Source organism: Amphiura filiformis, chromosome 13, assembly GCF_039555335.1.
Source record: "Amphiura filiformis chromosome 13, Afil_fr2py, whole genome shotgun sequence".
Classification (NCBI taxonomy): domain Eukaryota; kingdom Metazoa; phylum Echinodermata; class Ophiuroidea; order Amphilepidida; family Amphiuridae; genus Amphiura; species Amphiura filiformis.
In genome coordinates, this window is record NC_092640.1 from 50,327,129 (window position 1) to 50,346,997 (window position 19,869).

General features: G+C 35.0%; 3 protein-coding genes across 3 annotated transcripts in view; 1 reads left to right on the plus strand and 2 right to left on the minus strand.

The window, feature by feature from the left end:
• Nucleotides 1-982: 982 nt before the first annotated feature.
• Nucleotides 983-5,530, minus strand: LOC140167739 (uncharacterized). The gene is given in 4 exon segments (XM_072191034.1): nucleotides 983-1,362; nucleotides 1,365-1,598; nucleotides 2,644-2,872; nucleotides 5,243-5,530. Coding segments are annotated over 4 exon segments (1,131 nt in total).
• Nucleotides 5,531-7,702: 2,172 nt separating this feature from the next.
• Nucleotides 7,703-13,549, minus strand: LOC140167323 (uncharacterized). The gene is made up of 3 exons (XM_072190649.1): nucleotides 13,170-13,549; nucleotides 9,387-9,615; nucleotides 7,703-8,619 (listed from the first exon to the last, which is right to left on the minus strand). Exons 1-3 carry the CDS (start codon nucleotides 13,452-13,454, stop codon nucleotides 7,997-7,999), a joined length of 1,137 nt encoding a protein of 378 aa, XP_072046750.1. The 5' UTR covers nucleotides 13,455-13,549; the 3' UTR covers nucleotides 7,703-7,996.
• A 2,370-nt stretch (nucleotides 13,550-15,919) lies between these two features.
• LOC140167740 (gamma-aminobutyric acid type B receptor subunit 1-like) overlaps nucleotides 15,920-19,869 on the plus strand; it is a 36,221-nt gene continuing 32,271 nt past the window's right edge. Inside the window, exon 1 of the mRNA XM_072191035.1 lies at nucleotides 15,920-16,291. Coding sequence (XP_072047136.1) covers nucleotides 15,947-16,291 — 345 coding nt within the window. The 5' untranslated portion in view covers nucleotides 15,920-15,946. The remainder of the gene's footprint in view (nucleotides 16,292-19,869) is intronic.

Here is a 19,869-nt window from a genome sequence, read left to right on the forward strand (position 1 = left end):
GGACGGATCTCAAGCTATCTATCAGGTCAAAAAGATGGTATACCAGGAAAATTAACCCATGTATGGTTAAGAATTCCCCCCCACACACACCCCGACCCACACACCCCACCCACCACTCCGCCACCACACTCACCGGCACACACAGATCCAACTTTAAATGGATTTCCAGAATCAGAAAAGTTTATCATAAAAAAAGTTTAAAAAAAAACTGGCATAAAAAATATTTATGGTAAAAGATTTTTAGTCGCAAAACGTTTACCGTATCAGTTTGCCACATTATGTATATTTTGGTTTCAGTTTATATTTTCTTTGAAATATTTCTGTTTATTTTTGCAGGATTTCTTATTTCTTTGTATTCGTCAGCAATACAATAATGAAGTTTTGCTCATCATCATTGAATCCATATTAATTTAATACTTTGTCTCCCCCCCCGCATCAGTTAAATCACTCGCTTTTAGCAAGTTATTCCAGCAGCATTGATGCTGTAATTAAATTGTTTTAAATCCACCAGGCTCACGTCTGACATCGACTTAAAAATAGCCAAAGTCGTAAATGTCAATAAATGGTCTTGTCGTATCTATTTCTATATACATGGTCCAGATGGGCATATATTCGCCGCCAAATTCTAGTGCTGCGTTCTCAAATACGCTATAATCTATCTTTGTATATCCACTGCCACCCAGTTTATACACCGTTCTCTCAGCACTAGCCTTGTAACTTTCCACGAACCCTTTCACAGTCGGCCCAAGAAGACACTTATCAAGAGTATACCTAGGTGTAACAATATTTAACTCTATTTTATGAGTCAAACTTTTTATCGTGAATTTAACTTTGCCTTGGCACCCATATATTGATTTCGTGACGTAAGAGTTGTCTGGTCTGAAATTTAAGGTGATGTTTTTCTTGAAGTTCCGATGTCCGTAAAGATGAGCAGGGCTTTAAGACAAACTATTAAATTATGATGGTCTGGTCGTATTTAATTTTATATACATGGTCCAGATGGACATATATATCCACCACCAAATTCTAGTGCAGCATTCTCAAACACACTATAATCTATCTTTGTATAACCACTGCCACCCAGTTTATACACCGTTGTCTCTGTACTAGCAACGTAACTTTCCACACAAATTGGCGCGAACCCTTTCACAGTCGGTCCAAGAATACACTTATCAAGAGTAGACCTAGGAGTAAAAATATTTAACTCTATTTTATGAGTCAAACTTGTTATCGTCAATGCAACTTTGCCTTGGCACCCATCTAATGATTTCGTGACGTACGAGTTGTCTGGTCGAAAATTTAAAGTTAGGTTTTTCTTGAAGTTCCGATATCCATACAGCAGAGCAGGAATACCGAGGGACCAAAATTGACAACTCCAAACGACCCGGAATAGGCCGTGTTCTGATTCACGGCTTGGGTCCAAATCCATGAAGGCGGAAATGAGTGGCCCCAGTTCTTTTCTTGATGCATGGTAGCTTGACCTTGATAGTTCTCAGATGATTCTTTATTGGCCCATGTGTAGTTACCAGATGTCGCTAGACTGTATACAAACCAGTGTAAAGGCACAAACGGCATGTTCTCCAGCCATCCTTCAGGACCTGTAGAATTCAACAAACAATCAACATTCTGCCCCATTCTCGGAAAGTAACCCCACATATAGTTATTTTGTTTCAAACCATTAGTTTATACAGTTGCTTTCGTTTTATGAAAATCCCCTGGGTGAATCGACAACAGTAATTCGCACATATTAATTTGGTTCCAACTCAATGATATTGAATCGTGTAATGTTTAATGCATGTGAAAATTATTGATTATTTATCGATTAATTATTGACAAAGTTCATTTACGAAAAATTAAGGCAATTTTTGCAAGTTCTAAGTTTTTTCATTTTATTAGCGTTTTACCGCTTACTAGATTGTACGAGCGCAGGCAATACTAACAGCCATTAAATTCATTACAGATGTATCTATACTGTTACTTTTGAGTTTAATGTTGTATATATTATGTATATACTTTTATTCATCGATTTACTTAACGGCAATAAACGTGGCTTTCTCCATATTGTAAACATGTCAACAATACTTGGCCGTTCCTATTTGATTATTAATGTTAACAATTGAATATATGAATACAAAACCCACCCAAGTCCATACTTTGGCCAAATTGAGTTATGCATGGGAAATTGTTGCTATACATAGGCCTGTCATATGTATTCTCTGTGTCTACTGAGCATGTGAAAAATAGCATGTATGAAAGAATCACCCAATTCCATGATTTGAGTCTTGTAACACATTGATTGAAATCCAGTATGTATAAAAGTTCACTTGTAACACATTCATTGCTAGAGAGTGACTTTTGAAAAAAGTGGCAGAATGCTTATCAACATTATACATACCTGTGTGCTTTATTTTGTATTATGATTAAAAAAAACACCCAAGTCCAAAATTTAAAATGAATCCCACGAAGTCCCTGAAATGCTAATCGTCATTCCTAATACAGGTTAATCCACTCATGTGCACGTAAAACTTACCATATTGACCAGGTAAATCTAACTGAAGGAATTAAAATGATACACAGGGTTTTCTCTCAAAATCACTTCCCATGGACTTGGGTGGGTTTTGTATTCATGTATTCAATTCTTACCTTCTCCATTTGGTCCCCAAGGTACTGGCTTCCCAAACCTCCCCTCAAACCGAATTCCCTGAGCTTCAAAGTCAAATACTGTCCCATTTCGTGTAACGTTGAAATACCCATAAGGCCTTGCCACCCACTCAAAATAAGGAGGCGACAGGTCGTCTGGATCCCTTGTGATTTGACTCCCACCTCGTACTGTTACTGATATATTTTCTTCATTCGGAAATATGTCAATTACCTGTAAAGTAAAATTAATGATCCAACCCACGTGGATCCAACCAGGAAAATGAGATTGAGAACGGTGTTAGTCACAAATGCTTCGAAATTTAAGTACAAATCACAGAATTATAGAAGGAAAATCGTGGGCGCGATCCCTTTCACAGTCAGTCCAAGAATACACTTATCAAGAGTAGACTTAGGAGTAACAATATTTAACTCTTTTTTATAAGTCAAACTTGTTATGGTCAATGCAACTTTGCCGTGACATCCATCGATTGATATAAAACACACCTTTTGAAAGACAAAGAATAAATTAAAAAATGTTTCTCGGTTCAAGCTTAAAATGATCATACCCGTATAATATATTGTAATGATATATGCAGCGATAGTGACTATTTGAAATAGTTGTTATTGCCCACTTCATTTGCATTATCAATATTTCGATGGCTTTAGAAACGGTCAAGGTCCAAAAATGTCACTCTGAGAAAAGCGAGTTTGAAAGTTAATATATGACATAAAGTATTGACATTTATTGATATTTGTAAATTCATACAACTAGTCCAAACATTTCCACTTACTTGCCGACGTTTCGGAAACTCGCAGTTTCCTTTATTGATGATATTGTTGCAGTGACGATCTGTGTACAGCAGATGATTTTTCTGACAGGCATCTCGATCGGTAGTTCATAAATCGGCCATTACCGACCACGTAGTAGACAAAAATCACGTCATCAATTGGGAGGAGGCTAGAATCGTAGGCAAAGAGAGTGATATATATAAGAGATGGATAAAGGAGGCGATCACCATCAGAAAGCGGGGAAAAACCATGAATAGAGACGAGGGGCAATACAACTTGAGTCACGTCTTTGACGATCTGATAGCTGAAGAAAAATCAACTGGCAACTCGGTTGCTAAGCAGCAAAAATCATCTGCTGTACACAGATCGTCACTGCAACAATAGCATCGATAAAGGAAATTGTGAGTTTCCGAAACGTCTGCAAGTAAGTGGAAATGTTTCGACTAGTTGTATGAATTTACAAATATCAGTTTACCATGAACAGTCCTGATGAATATCTTCAAGAATATTGACATTGATATTGCGCCCTTTTTCTTCACTATTGGACTTAGTCACTCCTACCAAAGAAATATTATTCATAAACATACCTAATTGTGGACTTAACTCATTTTGGCCAAAAATGGACATCCCAGCAAACACAAACACGTTTTAAATAAGTTATATTTTGGCTTTTGGTTTAGGTAAAAACGTTTTAATAACATTAAAATGTCGGGTTATATAAAGGTCATGATAACGTTTTAAAACGTTTTGTAGGAAAACACACTACAACAATATTTTTAAATGTTTTCAACAAATGTAATTGTAAACTATTTTTGATAAATTGTTTGCCAAATATTGTGTCAATGCTTAAATAACATTATGTTAAAATATTTGAACCCAGCAAACACAGAAATATTCTTAAAATGTTTTTTTTCAAATTCAAAACCTATTAATAACATTTAAATGTCGGGTTATATAAAGGTCATGAAAACATTTTTAAAACGTTATTAAAAATATTTTGGGCAAACATTTTTCGCAAAATATTTTTTCAACCCTAAAATAACATTCTGTTTAGAATGTTTTGTATCAAGTTTTTTAAAGAATATTTTTGGAATGTTATTAAAACGTTTTTATAACCTGACATTTAAACGTATTCTGTAAAACATTTTTGTTTGCTGAGCAGTAGATTATCAAAGGTTATTTAAGGTTATGAAAACGTTTTATACTCTTAATATACCCTTTATATAACCCAACATTTAGACGTTTTCTGACAACTTTTTATAACCTTTTGCGAATGATGTCGAACACGTTTTGTGTTTGCTGGGATAATGCTGTTCTGGCTTTGAATTGTGGATGGTATGTGACCTGGTACTACCCATTAAGATTCCGATTAAGAGACTTTGCCCTTCTGTGTTTGGTTGACCTCCGATCGGACACTGAGTGTAATGACACGTTCGCCACAATACTTGACGTACAGACATGTATTTAGAGCTCACCTGGTAATATTAACGTTATTTTAAGGGACAAGTAATGATCTACAAATTCAGTGTCCGAATTAACTGACATTTTTGAAAACAAGATTGTTTTTTCTTCATGGATATCTTTTGACCCACACCATAAAAGGGGCTAGTAAAATCACGAAATACCCATTCAAAAGACGTAGTCCTAAGAGGTAATAGAAATAGAAGACGAAGAACTATACAACTAAGAAGACTGATGCGAATCCCCTGTTGTTTCGTATTAAAGGCTCATGTGCGTCACTAAAGGTATGAGAACCAAAGTACCCCGTCACAAAAATATTATTGGTAAGATAATATTGATTAACTATGCATACCTCCATTGATTGATTGACACCTTTGCTTCTCACAAACGACAGGTATGTGGTAGACAATGATGACGTCGATGATGTAGTCGATGCTGGTAGAACTCGGGCAAAAATAACCCCGAATGATCTCGAGTTATCGGCGTCAATTACTCTGGCATACCACCCTTCAAAGAAAGGTCCTTGCGATGGATAAACGTGTGGGTCATATTGGTTTGCAAACGTTACAGCATATGGTGAAAAGTGGAGCAGTAGTATTAACCACCCTGTGAGCACACGATTGTAATGTACTGGAACCATTTTGCTTCGTCTAGACAAGCGAAGGATGTTAAGCAACATAAGAGGTATCTGCAGGTGACTGAAGAAGTCGCCCCACGAAGTGATTTCCTCGTGAATGTGTTTGAACTGTACAGCACTTGTTATGAAAATATAAAGGAAGCAGTCACACCTCCCTACGCCCTGCATACAATTACCGAACCCGATTTACCTAAAATGAAAATTTTCAGTACGGAAACAAGTTTGGCACCGAATAGACTCCAACCCACGCACCTTGCTTTATATTGAACAAGTAGCGCCTTAGACCATTCTGTCACCGCTTTATGAGCAGGCATCTTGAAATTTAAACTTTAAAATTTAAACATACCGGGAATAGAATTAAAAACAATATTAAGGCAATGCTTCAGGATTTTACCTGTTAAAACAATAATGTGTTTCCCCAAATTAATATTTAATAATAATTCGTTTTCTGTGCTCCAAGTGTACGATACAGCATCCACAATACCAGCGCACATTACTGTGAAGTATCGATCAGTATTGTACGGCTTCAATTGACTTGCGTTGGGTGTAAAGATACTTCCGTCTAGGCGGGAGTGGCTCGTGAAAATAGCCCACCGTATAAATATAAATTAATCACTAGTAATCAGTGTTGCCAAGAATTACGTATACTTGTTCGTGCAATCGCGCACATATCGGTCACGTAGAGATGAAACGGGGAATTTTGTTCGTCCCAAATACACCTTAAACTTGGTAAAATGCAACACCAGAGAATTGGTAATCTGATAATTGCTTCAGGCAAAATTGCCAGACTCAAATCAGTTTTAAATGTGTAATAATTGTCATTCCTGTCAGGAGAGGAGAGGAGGAGAGAGGAGAGGAGAGGAGAGGGGAGGAGAGGAGAGGAGAGGAAAGGAGAAGAGAGGAGAGGAGTGGAGAGGAGAGGAGATCGAGAGAAGAGAGCAGGGCAAGTAGAGCAGGGAGGAGTCTATTCCGTTTATTTTAATTTGTCCACGTTGATCACAGGCCTCCTGCTAAAACAGTGAGAGTGGGAGAAGGGTAAAGGAAATACAACATCCAATATAATCCAGATATCCACATAATCCAAAAGATGACACAGGTGAAAGTTGGGGAGGGAGAGACAGACAGACTAGAAAGAGAAAAAGCGAGATGAGAAGAGACAGGGGTCCTTTTTTAAATGTCACATTAATATAGATCGAATGACATCAAACTTGCGTTCGGACCTGATGTAGGCCTATCCTGCCTAGTTAAATGAGAGACATGAGTAAGATTGCCCACTTGAAGCACAAGTGTTGCATATAATTGACTTATCCAACCTTTATTGACAAACATGAGTGTGATTGACCGCACCTATTATTACTTCTTGAAATGAGAAGCATGATGCCACAAACGTAACAATGAAGTCAATTTACACACCATCTCACTTAAGGGATGGTGTATGAACGTTTGGACAGTATTTATTGTGGGACATTAGAGCACGTCAGACATATCGAATTGAATTTGTATTATATCGTGAATATCAAAAATGAAAATTATTTGATATCAGAAAGACATTCTTCGTATTCAGAATGCAATTCGATATGTCTGAAATAGGGAGTAGTGATTGTGTTGCACCACTTTTGAAAAGATTTTGGATCAATCCACCGTTGCTATATTTCAATACGCATGCTTCGAAGTGTAAGTCCCATTGAAAAGTCCCCGCCAGGGGGGGGGGGGATGGGGTGGCAAATTATGTAGATATTTATATAGCACTTTATGCCGGAAATAGCCTCAAACCGGTTTACATTATAATGTTTAAGGGCAGAGCGTTAGATCGCAAAGATCGCAAATGTCTTGTAAAAAAAAAAGAAAGATAAAAGAAGATGCATAACGCTCGGTGCATTGTAACATCATCGCGTAGACGCATTGGATTTTAAACTTCACTCTGTTGCAGTGATATCGAGCATCATACGTGTTGTGTGGTTTCATATCAATCTAGATTGACACGAGTAGTGTAGCTATTCCAATTGACCATGAACTATTATCAGAATGTCAATATAACGAGTGTGTTTATACCTGTGCCAACAATAGTTTTCTGTATTTTTTCAATTGATTAAATACCTCAATAATAAAGGTGAATACATCTTAATCACTTTATCAAAAAGCGTTACTAATTTAAAATGTTTGAATATTCATGAATAATAATAATAATGGTAATAATATATAAGTGTGTGCGTTAATGTAAACCCTTAATAGGTGTATGAGCCTAGGTTTGAACCAGTAGCCAATGAATACTAACGTACATTACATGTCAGCGAATTGACCAATTATGACGATGTTAACATAGTAAACGGTTGACGTCAGTCAAAATCATTTTGTCAATGATAATCAACTAGATTCTTTAAGTTTCAAGACTGTATGTTAGCAACAACCACATGCAGTCTGGGCTCGAGACTAAGTGACTTTTTTCATCATCAATGGTCGTGCTTAATTCTATTCACATGGTCCAGATGGACATATATATCCACCACCAAATTCTAGTGCAGCATTCTCAAACACACTGTAATCTATCTTCGTATAACCACTGCCACCCAGTTTATACACTGTTGTCTCTGTGCTAGCAACGTAACTTTCCACACAAATGGGCGCGAACCCTTTCACAGTCGGTCCAAGAAGACACTTATCAAGAGTTGACGTAGGAGTAACAATATTTAACTCTATTTTATGAGTCAAACTTGTTATCGTAAATGCAACTTTGCCGTAGCACCCATATATTGATTTCGTGACGTAAGAGTTGTCTGGTCGAAAATTTAAGGTAATGTTTTTCTTGAAGTTCCGATATCCGTACAGGTGAGCGGGAACACCGACAGGACCAAAATTGACAACTCCAAACGACCCGGCATAGGCCGTGTTCTGTTTTTCATTCACACCTTGGGTCCAAATCCAGGAAGGTGGAAAAGAGTCGCCCCAATTCTTTTCTTGATGCACAGTAGCTTGGCCTTGAAAGTTCTCGGATGATTCTTGGTTGACCCATGTGTAGTTACCAGATGTTGCTAGACTGTAGACAAACCAATGCAGCGGCACAAAAGGGATGTCCTTCAACCATCCTTCAGGACCTGTATAATTAAACACACAATCATTCTATACCACTTTCAAAAAGAAAACGCACACTATAGTTATTTTGTTCAAACCGTTTATTTTTGGATAAAACGTCACCACTAAGTTGCACATTGTTGTTTCAATTGTGAATATTTACGATGATATAGCACAAACATTTTACACGGAACAAATTACCAAATGTTTGCATGTTCTTGTTTTGTTTCATTTATATTTATTTTTTTAATCGGAACATCATTTTCCTTTTTCTGAATTATAGGCAATAATAACAGCTATCAAATCATATATGTATTGATACTTCTGACAAAATGTTTTCTTTATTAAATACCTGCAAGTAAAAAGCGCCCACTTTGGCAATTAGAAAATACTGTTTTGACATGATACTTACATCAACGTCAAGGGCGCAATCGTAACTTTCAAATCCCGTTTATTCTGTTTAATGTGCTTGCTTTAATCTCGTGATATGTTTAGTTAACAGCAAAAGGGTAATATCGCAACAATGGTTAGTGAAGCAGATCTCTTGATTGCTGAAACCACAATGAATGAAACAAACGGAATTTGAAAGCTAGGACTACTCCCTTGACGTTAATACATCATGTCACAACAATATTTTGTAATTGCCAATGATGGCGCTTTCCACGTGCACATTTTTTAGACATACTATTATTACCGGTAGTATGCAAACCTTTTTACCACTTGAAAATAACACTTCAGTCAATTGTGCCCTGGATGTTCATATTTGGTTAGAAATGTTACCAATTCTTACCTTCTCCATTTGGTCCCCACGCCACTGGTTTTCCAAAGCTCCCGCTAAACCGAATTCCCTGAGCTTCAAAGTCAAATACTGTCCCATTTGGTGTGACGTTGAAATACCCATAAGGTCTTGCCACCCATTCAAAATACGGAGGCGACGGGTCGTCGGGATCCCCTGTGATTTGGCTCCCACCTCGTACTGTTACTGATATGTTTTCTTCATCTGGAAATATGTCAATGACCTGGTATGCAAAGTAAAAAATAAAGATCATTTCAGGTCCCTCTCTGTAAAAATCGGACCAGCCAAATTTACACGCCCGGGTTTACACGCTACAGAGCCAAAATAAGATCCCGCGAATTACAAATTGACACACGTATTGGAGATGCCATGCATGGGGTGCTAACGGCAACGCGGAGGTCGCCGGGGTGCTAACGAACGCGTCGCCAGCACAAGTGTCCTACGCGATCACGAGTGGTTTGAAAACAGAAGATAAAACCAGGCTTGTACTATCATAATAAAGCAAGGCCACTTATTCCATTCAAGACACTCGATGTGTTATATAAGACCATCGTTGCACATCACTTTGATTACTGTAATGTTATATGGGGTACATGCAACCAATCTTCTTTTCATAAGTTCCAAAGAGTCCAAAACAGAGCTGCTACAGTCTCTACTGGTGTTGGTCGATTTGAATCTGCGACGGTAGGTAGCATTAAGCACTATGACGTGGCACAATTTAAGAGAAAGGCATGAAAATCACATTGCAAGTACTATGTATAAAATAATGAATAACCATGTGCCTTCCTATCTGACAAATAGATTTTCTATAAGAGATTCTGGATACAATCTAAGGGGCCACAAAAACGTTCTCATACCAAAACCCAGAACAGAGTTCAAGAAAAGGTCATTATCGTATAAAGGTGCAATATGCTGGAATGCTTTTCCTGATTTGACTAAACAAGCGTGCAATATTTCGCAATTTCAAAACAGGTTACTTAACAAACATTATTTTTAAATGCAATCCATCTCAATATGTTTTATGTTTTAACTAGATATTATTTGTGTAATTATTGTTTTTGGTGTTATTATTTTGAAAAATTGTAAATTTAACTTTGAATTATTTTAAGATTTATGTATTTTTTCTTAAAGTTCTTTACATCTGTAAGATAATTGTTTTTGATAAAACGATATCTTATCATGTTTTGTAATAACCTGTATATAATAATGTTCTTTTATATATCTATCTTTTAATCTTGTTTTTATGTTTAATGTTTTACACCACGGACGTGTGGAAGAACACATATTTTTGAACATGTAAATCGTGTATAAATAAAGTGAATGAATGAATGAATGAAAACCAGTCAACATTAATAGGACACGTGACCAATGCGTATCAATGTGAGTGTAACCTCGAGCCTGATCCCTGACCCCCGGCGGTGACCTCGCTATTCAAGTCTTAAAATTTTTGAATTGGAATAGTATTTTTGACCGCAATGTTGATAGAAATTTGTGCATTGCAAACTTATTGAATATTATGTTATCTTAATTTTTTCACAATATCATCAAAACGTAATTTCAAAATTATCTATCTACGGAAAAAAAAAATTATCTGCGGAAACTCTTACCATAACATTATTAACTTATTTTGCCTCAAAGGAGGAATTCTTCCTATTCAAATACATTGGAAGAACACCCGCTGTGCTCGGGGTCACATTCCATAATGCTAATATGTCTGCACCCATGGGTGTCACGTGTCCAGAAAATTTTCCCGGAAAATTTACCTATTAATTCTGACTGAAAACAAATGCGAAATGCGATTTTTTTTTGACTTGGAACTTCCGTACTCACGCGAGTATAGTGCCACCCTTTTTGATGAAAATGACCGAAAATGGGGGGCTTTACACGAGGATATGCAAGTTAACAAGGTGCGATTTTAATCTTTCATAACAGTGAATACACGTCAAGGTATCCGATATTCGTTACCAGAAGCTTAAAAAAGTAGTCTCACTTGAGTTGTAAAAACTCATATTTTCTCATATTATTGGGTGAAATTTTAGCCTTACGTTCACTAAATAGAATGTTGGGAATATTGTTGATAAAACATGTCCATATCTTTGTAAGAAATGACATGCAAACTATCAATATTTTTAATTTATTTTACGCCTGCTCTGACACAAAATCTCGAGGTGTGGCGCGTATGTTACTACTGTAGGCGGCCATCTTGGATTGATACCTGTCTTGTTCACTGCGAGTTTATTTTCACTCAATTGGACTTTATTTTCTCACATCATAATCCTTCAAAAATTCCAAATTAATGTTTTCACGTATTCATGATTTATGTAGATCATTTAAAATATTTAGGGTTGATTTTGACAACAAATAAAATCAGCGGAAGTGATTACTTTTTTGTTTATACACAAAATATGGACAACAACTGTTTAATTTTCCATTTTCAAGCGAGAGTATTGTGAAAGCTTGATATTTTGTTGAATTTATATCATCTTTACAACGATGTTTCAAAGTAAATAAACAATCTAGCAATGAAAATAAAGTTCCATAGTCACACAAAAACATTATTTTGAGAACAAAAAAAAATGATTTTCGCCGACGTAAGAAAATTATTATTTTTTTAAATAAAAAAATGTCGCATTTCTTTTATTTTCAAATCGCGCGATTTTACAAATGCGCACGCGAGCTTAGAGTAAATCCATTTTTTGGCCTAACCGTTGAAGAAGCAATGTTCAACAAACCATAACCCGCTTCTGGATATCGTTTGAAGTCAAATGATATACCATTTTAAAGCTTATGATAATATATTTTCTAAACACGAAATGAAACAAAATAGACCTGAGGCCGACATCTACTATTCTGTCTTTAACGCTCATGTACGTCACTGTAATGTTTGAGTCCACCACTACCATGCAGTTATTGTTAACTACATGTATGCACACAACACACCCAGGGGCACTCACAATAGGCAATTGAACCCTACTGGTAGTGTTGTGTTGTAAATATATGAGACGAACTACTCAATATTCCAGAAAAATAAAGCACTAATTTGTTAGGATTAAAAAAATATTATCAAGTTCTGCCAAATGAAACATAGCTATATCCTAATCATTTAGTTAGTCCTAACTAGCAATAAAAGAAGAAAAAATCACCATTTCTTGAAAAAAGAGCCAAAAACATGCATTTCGGCATATTTTGTGACAATCGAGTCACAAAAATCAAAGACTTGGAACAAGTCTAAGCATTCAAAATCTTGAGTATATGCCAAAGTTTTGCTATAATTTTCACTTTTTTGTGTTTCTTTAATTAAATTATCGGTTATCTTTTCCAAAAATTAGACTGCATTGACTGAAATTAGTCTTGGTACAAGTCTTTGGGCTTGATTGTCACAGCATTCGAAAAACACCCTAAAAATGCATGTTTTTAGCCCTTATTTCCAAAAATTCGTCGGCTGTATTCCATAGTGGCGTATAGTGATTTTTGGTCATTTTTTGAAAATAGGCACATATATTTTTAATGATGTTCTCTTTCATTTTCTAAGTCTCATCAGTCATAATTATCTAATTAATTAGTAATTAATTAATTAAATGTGGCGTATAGTTACAAAGTGGATTAATATTATCACGTGGTAATAAATTTGTGTCGGACAATCGATTACTATAATGGTTTAGTACTGCATATCTCGGTGTAATCGTCACTAAGCGGGTTTATGGCTGGAAAGGTCACGGCAAATTTGCCGTGGACATAAGTGCACTATGATTATTATATCAGAGCAACTATTCATACCTCCATTGATTGATTAACACCTTTGCTTCTCACAAACGACAGGTATGTGGTAGATAATGATGATGTCGATGATGTAGGCGATGCTGGTAGAACTCGACCAAAAAGAACCCCGAATGATCTCGAATTTTCGGTGTCAATTATTCTTGCATACCATCCTTCAAAGAAAGGTCCTTTCGATGGATAAACGTGTGGATCATATTGGTTTGCAAACGTTACAGCATATGGTGAAAAATTGAGCAGTAATAACCACGCTGTGATCACATAATTGTATTGTATCAGCACCATTTTGCTTTGTCTAAACCGGCGAAAAATGTCTAACAACGCGTCTGCAAGTGTGCTAAAGACGACATGCTACTGAAGAAATCGCCCCACCAACTGATGTCCTCGTCACTTGTTATGAAAACATCTTGAAGTGTTCACTCCACCCTACGCCGTGCATAAATTCACCAAGTCCGATTTACCTAAAATGTAAATTTTCAAATAAGAAACAAGTTTGGCATCGGATGAACCGACGCACCTTGCCTTTTGAACATACCTGTCGGAATAGTGACATAACATAGCACCTTAGACCACTCAGCCAGCGCTTCAGGAGCTGTCATATTGAAATTTGAACTCCTACATACCGGGAATAGAATTAAAACCATAATAGGGATTTTACCTGTTAAACATCAATGTGTTGGGATGGATGTATAATTGATAATTGAGTGTTTTCTGCGTCCCAAGTGTATTATACAGCATCCATGACATTACCAGTGCAATAACATGTGGAAGTATCGATAGGTATATTTCGGTGTTTGGTTCCGAATGGGCTTACGTCCCATTTTGAATGTCACTGAGATAAGTCTTGCTAAGAGGCGATGGATTTTTCCACTTAACACCAAAATTCTTCATCCTGTCAATAGGGCCTCAGAAGTTAGTTTTATCAATTTTTTAATTTTTTTCCTAAAATCTTTAAAAAGATTAGATTGCTAGAAAAAGTAATTGTTAGTGGAGCCTTATGGATTTTTATATATCTAACAATTTTCCCAGTCTTTATTTTCACCAAAAAAAAAAAAATAAATAAAAATAAGAATAAGAATTACTCTTCCTTCTACATGTTCTAAGCCAAATCAATTATGACGCGATTTATAAATCGGATGCCACAGTTTTTACACACTAAATATTTTCACTGAATACCCAACTCGGCTTTTTCAAGGTAATCAGGCTTCCCTATCATGTGCATTAAATTAGCGTGTTTATTTCTAGCAACACTTTCAGAAACCTGTCAGCACGTCGTGCGGCGGTGTAGGAAGAGTTATACAACTTTGCGTTCAATAGTTCAATACCCTTAATAACATCTTGCTTTGGACGAAGACAAAATAATATTAAAGACCCGAATTAGTCCATTTTCTTTCTATTGTAATGACTAGATTGATTAAGCCATTATTTTATTTTGTTAACAAAGTGCTCAGAAAAATACACTAAATAATGCCACTTCAAGCCGCAAATGTTGAAGATTCTTGAATGCATTGTGAACAACAATCTTAGTATTCATAATCAGCATACTCGTAAAGCAAACTGTGATTACACTGTTTAAACAGACATATAAATTCCAGACCACGTTAAGTCGTATGCAGACTGCGAGTATTAGACTGTATCAGTAATGTTTAACTTCTAACGAATGTTTGATGACGAAAAATCGATAATATGTTACATATGATATCTAGCAGAAATATATTATCGATTTTACGTCATCAAACATTCGTTAGAACTTAAACATTACTGGAAATAGAATGGTAATATATAGATTAAATAACGTAGATATGTTATATCAAGTATTTTACGTATACTAAACAGTCTGCATACTGCTTAGAGACAAAAATCTGTGATCGGTTGAAAAAAATATGTGATTCAACACAGACTTCACACAGTTGCAGTGAAATCGACTCTGATACGAGTTATGTATGCCAGGGCGATCGTGTGGTTTCATATCAATCCAGATTGTTGTGCGTAGTGTAGTAGTCCAATTGACCTTGAACTATTATCGGAATGTCAATATAATGTCTACCTACCTGTGCCAACAACAGTATTATGATTTCTTATCTGTTTTCTAATGAAGAAATTAAATACCTTAATGATAAAGGGGAATATCTAAATCACTTTATATAAAACGTATACTTGAATAACCAATAATAATAATAATAATAATAATAATAATAATAATAATAATAATAATAATAATAATAATAATAATAATAATAACACTACTACTAATAATAATAATAATAATAATAATTTATTATCCTACTTATTTATTAATGCAGATACATTGATATATGAAAAAACCCGAAATAAATCATTGTTATAGCCTACTCTTATTTTCGTTATTTTTGTCATTTAATCAAATAATGTTTAACTTTGCTCCTATATTTTTTTCTGCTCGCTGTCTGATTGGTTGTCGCTCTGTGTCTCATTTAAAACAATGAAACACTGCATTTTCCTTCTCTATTGTCGCCCTTCCCATACGTCACAGTGCCCTGGCTCCACTGTAGTACCCCGATTGTAAGTGTTATTGTTGTGTAGATATTTCATAGCCAGTGGCACTTTATGCGGCAACTGTTAATTTTGCCCCCCCCCTGCAATTCACTTTTCCCCGAATGCCCCCCAAAAAAAAAAATTCATGGCGCCGCCACTGATCATAGCGCCTCTCCACATTACTGAGACATGAAATGACACTAATATGATAAATCAGTTGCTCGTGAGACGGACAGTCGAGATTGATACCGAGATGACGACCGATGTCTATTAATGTGTTGGGTACTTCTATATACTCGCCATATTTGACTTACGAGCTAACTTTAAATTTAAAAAAAAGTAAAATGTTATTTTCTGTTAACAAAAATATGCTTATCGTGACACTTTTGTATGTGATGTTATTGACAATAAACGGGCAAACAACAAATTCATCTCAATCAGATGGAGGGATGAAGATACCGCTGTATATTGGCGGACTACTCCCTTTCAGTGGAGGGTGGGATGGAAGTGGATTAGTGCCGGGGATAGATCTCGCCTTAAAACATATTAACGCTAGAGAAGATTTGCTGGCTGACTATGATTTGAAGATCGTATGGAATGATACGCAGGTAAGTTAATATGGACAATGTTTTGAATATTCTAAGAATTATAATATATTAATTTCAGAAATAACTGGTCATGGAAGGTTGGCAAACATGTCATTTAAAATTAGGCATGCATGTTGGCAAATCAAAATCTCTGGTTTGTATTCTTCGTGCATTCGATGTATTTAAAAACTATTGCACCATCGCCCTAAGTGTAAACTTGGTTATAACTATCATACATTAGGTTTTCTTTAAATGATAGTTTTCGGTGTGCAGATGAAGAAGTTGACGGGTGCCTAATGGGTTCACTTGGGCATTTCGAGATATCCAGGGTTACATGTGATATCTAGGTAACTAAATGTCCAACATAGTACATGCTAGTTTTTATTTTTTTAACAAGACAAAACAAATGATATTACGTAATGTGGTTTAAATTTCTGATTGGATTAAAATTTCGTCCAGGCCACTTTTTTTCTTTTAATTTTAAAATAATAGTTGGAAAACGACATGTTATCCATCTGTAGTGTTTGATGTAATTGCCTGTTACATGCAGTAGCCAAATTTTTTCATGTTTTAAAAGTTGCAAGAACCCGTCTTTTAAAACCACAATTGTCATTCATATGCGGTTCAATTCATAGAGAAATCATCCTTTTTTTTTTATTCAGAGCAATATCTTGACTGAAAAATTACCCTTAACATGCACTGTAGTACATTCACAGAGGTCGGTATACACAAGAGTCGCATAAGTTTACATGTTTTGCATAGAACTGGATACCAGAATCGTATTCTGATTCGTCGTGCCTTCTAACCTGTTCTAATTAGCATACTTTTGGATACCTCCATATTTGGTATTACCTAATTAATTATTTATACCTCTATGTTGTTTACATAGTGACGTCATTAGAGCTGGTCACTTCGTCAAACATCCGACGAACGAACGTTTGCAGTTTTCTTTTAATTACTGTTATATCGTGAAATACCATATAGCTGAGGTGTTAGTCCAATATGCATAGGAAAATATTTCTTGCGATGACCCATGTTCACATTGGCTAAATAAGCTGTATTTTCGCTGGAAAGGGTCCGGGACGAGTCGGCCATTTTGTTTGCAAAAGGCATGTTCTTCTCCCGCGTTACCCGGAAGTGGCAGCACCAGAACAAATGACGTCATTTCTGGATTTCAGCCGGAACGGTTACGTTCACTGCCGTGCATCAGTATAGGCATCAGCGTATCTAGGTTTTACTAAAGTAAAACATCTTTGAGTACATTACATCTCTATAAATTCTAAAACATGGTATAATTGTGTTCAACTGCTCATAACATGTGATAGCATTAATAGAGTTGCATGATTTTAACACTGGATATGTATACCAGGTCATCTGAAGCTAGGTTTTGAAATTTGTAAATCCACAGCAAAGTTATTGGTTCTTTGGTGAACCACAGAAGAATGTCTTCCCGACTTTAAATGAGGGTTTACAGTATTTTTTAAAACATGGTAAACTTGTGTTCAGCCTGCTCGTGACTTCTGATTTACACAATTTAACAATGGAGATTCACAACACTTTACACTACATCATAACTGTTGTCTTGATTTTGAAAATCAGTTGAAATTATATTTGTTTATTCCTTCATATGGCAGGGGCAACTGGAATTGATATCAGATAATGTAGAGGCAAAATGAAATATCTTATAATTGTAAATTTCCTCACAATATTACAATGCTGATAACATGGTAATAAAACAGGCTTTTCTTGGTATTATTTGAAGCGCAACATTGAATTAAGGTAACATTTCATTCTTGTTAATTTACTTTCTTTTGTATCTCTATATTTTGCGAAAATTTAAATTTTAAGAACGTTATCTTTTGGCTTTATATTATTATCTGAAATTAATTATTATTAAGCATATTAATCCGACCAAGGTAGCGAAAAAATATTATTGCTATACCACAAATAAAAGCTTTTAGAGTGTGTTTCTTTCTTATTAGATATAAAATCATGTCCACTTCCAAGCACAATGTCAAGGCTCATCACATGTAGCCCTACAATTAAATATTGTTGTTTGTATTGTTACGCTACATGAAAATTGGGTAATACCTTATTATATCTAAACTTATGTTCAGTTCCAAGCACAAAATCAAAGCTCATCTCAGGCAGCCCTGCAACTAAATGTCAATGTTTGTGTTGTTACGCTACTGATTGATAGATTAAGGGATCTGGAATGAGCGTTTTGAGCGTTTCGACAGTATTTTTTGTGGGACATGAGAGCACATTAGACATCGAATTGCATTCTGAATACGAAGAATGTCTTTCTGATATCAAATAATTTTCAATTTTTGAAATTCACGATACCATACAAATTTTATGACAAATTATTAAAATTTGATATTTTTCACATTTTTGATATAACAGTCCTCGAAGTAAATTTTATGAATCTAACGATATATTCTTAAAGTGTATGTAGCTGGGAGAAAAAGCCGACGATCAATTGAAAATTTTGACCTTTCATATTGAAGATATGGACCTTTTTCCCCAAAAAGCCTATTTTTTTTTGGTGTTTTGGGAAAATAATTCACATCTGCAATACGAAAGGTCAAAATTTTCAATTGATCGTCGGCTTTTCATCCCATCTACATACACTTTAAGTATAAATCATCAGATTTATAAAATTTACTTGAGTACTGTTAAATATCAAAATAACAATTTTAATCATTTGCCATAAAATGGGTATTACATTGCGAATTAAAAAAAAATTATTTGATATCAGAAGGACATTCTTCGTATTCAGAATGCAATTCGATATGTCTGATGTGCTCTTATTTCCCACAATAAATACTGTCCAAACGTTCATACACCAGCCCTTAAAGCTTTTAGAATTTGTTTAATTGTTAATATCATCATGGTATTTTTTTTATATTATCCACATATAAAAGCAGTCATAATAATGAGGTCTTCAAATACCCTACCTACATGTAAGCTCTCCTGAAATGTAATTTTAAATAGTTTATATTAGTTAACAACTTAAAAGTAACTATCTGAAAATTTCATTATCATAAATATATTAGAAAAATATAATATAAAATAATTTAAATATAATTAAAAAAAGATATTACAATGATATACAGTGTATAGGCTGTATATAGGAATATTTTATACTGCAATAGTAATAGAAACCTTAATGAAGAAATAAAAAGAAACAAATCAATCTATATAGTTCAATAAAAAGAGAAAGATCGGTCCAAGCATTAAGTAGGCTACACGAATACGTAAATAAATAAATAAAATTATAAAAATAAAAAATACCACAAATAGTAACAAACAAAGAAAGAAAGAAAGAAAGAAAGAAAGAAAGAAAGAAAGAAAGAAAGAAAGAAAGAAAGAAAGAAAGAAAGATATTACAATGATATACAGTGTATAGGCTGAATATTTTATACTGCAATAGTAATAGAAACCTTAATGAAGAAATAAAAAGAAACAAATCAATCTATATAGTTCAATAAAAAGAGAAAGATCGGTCCAAGCATTAAGTACACGAATACGTAAATAAATAAATAAAATTATAAAAATAAAAAATACCAAAAATAGTAACAAAGAAAGAAAGAAAG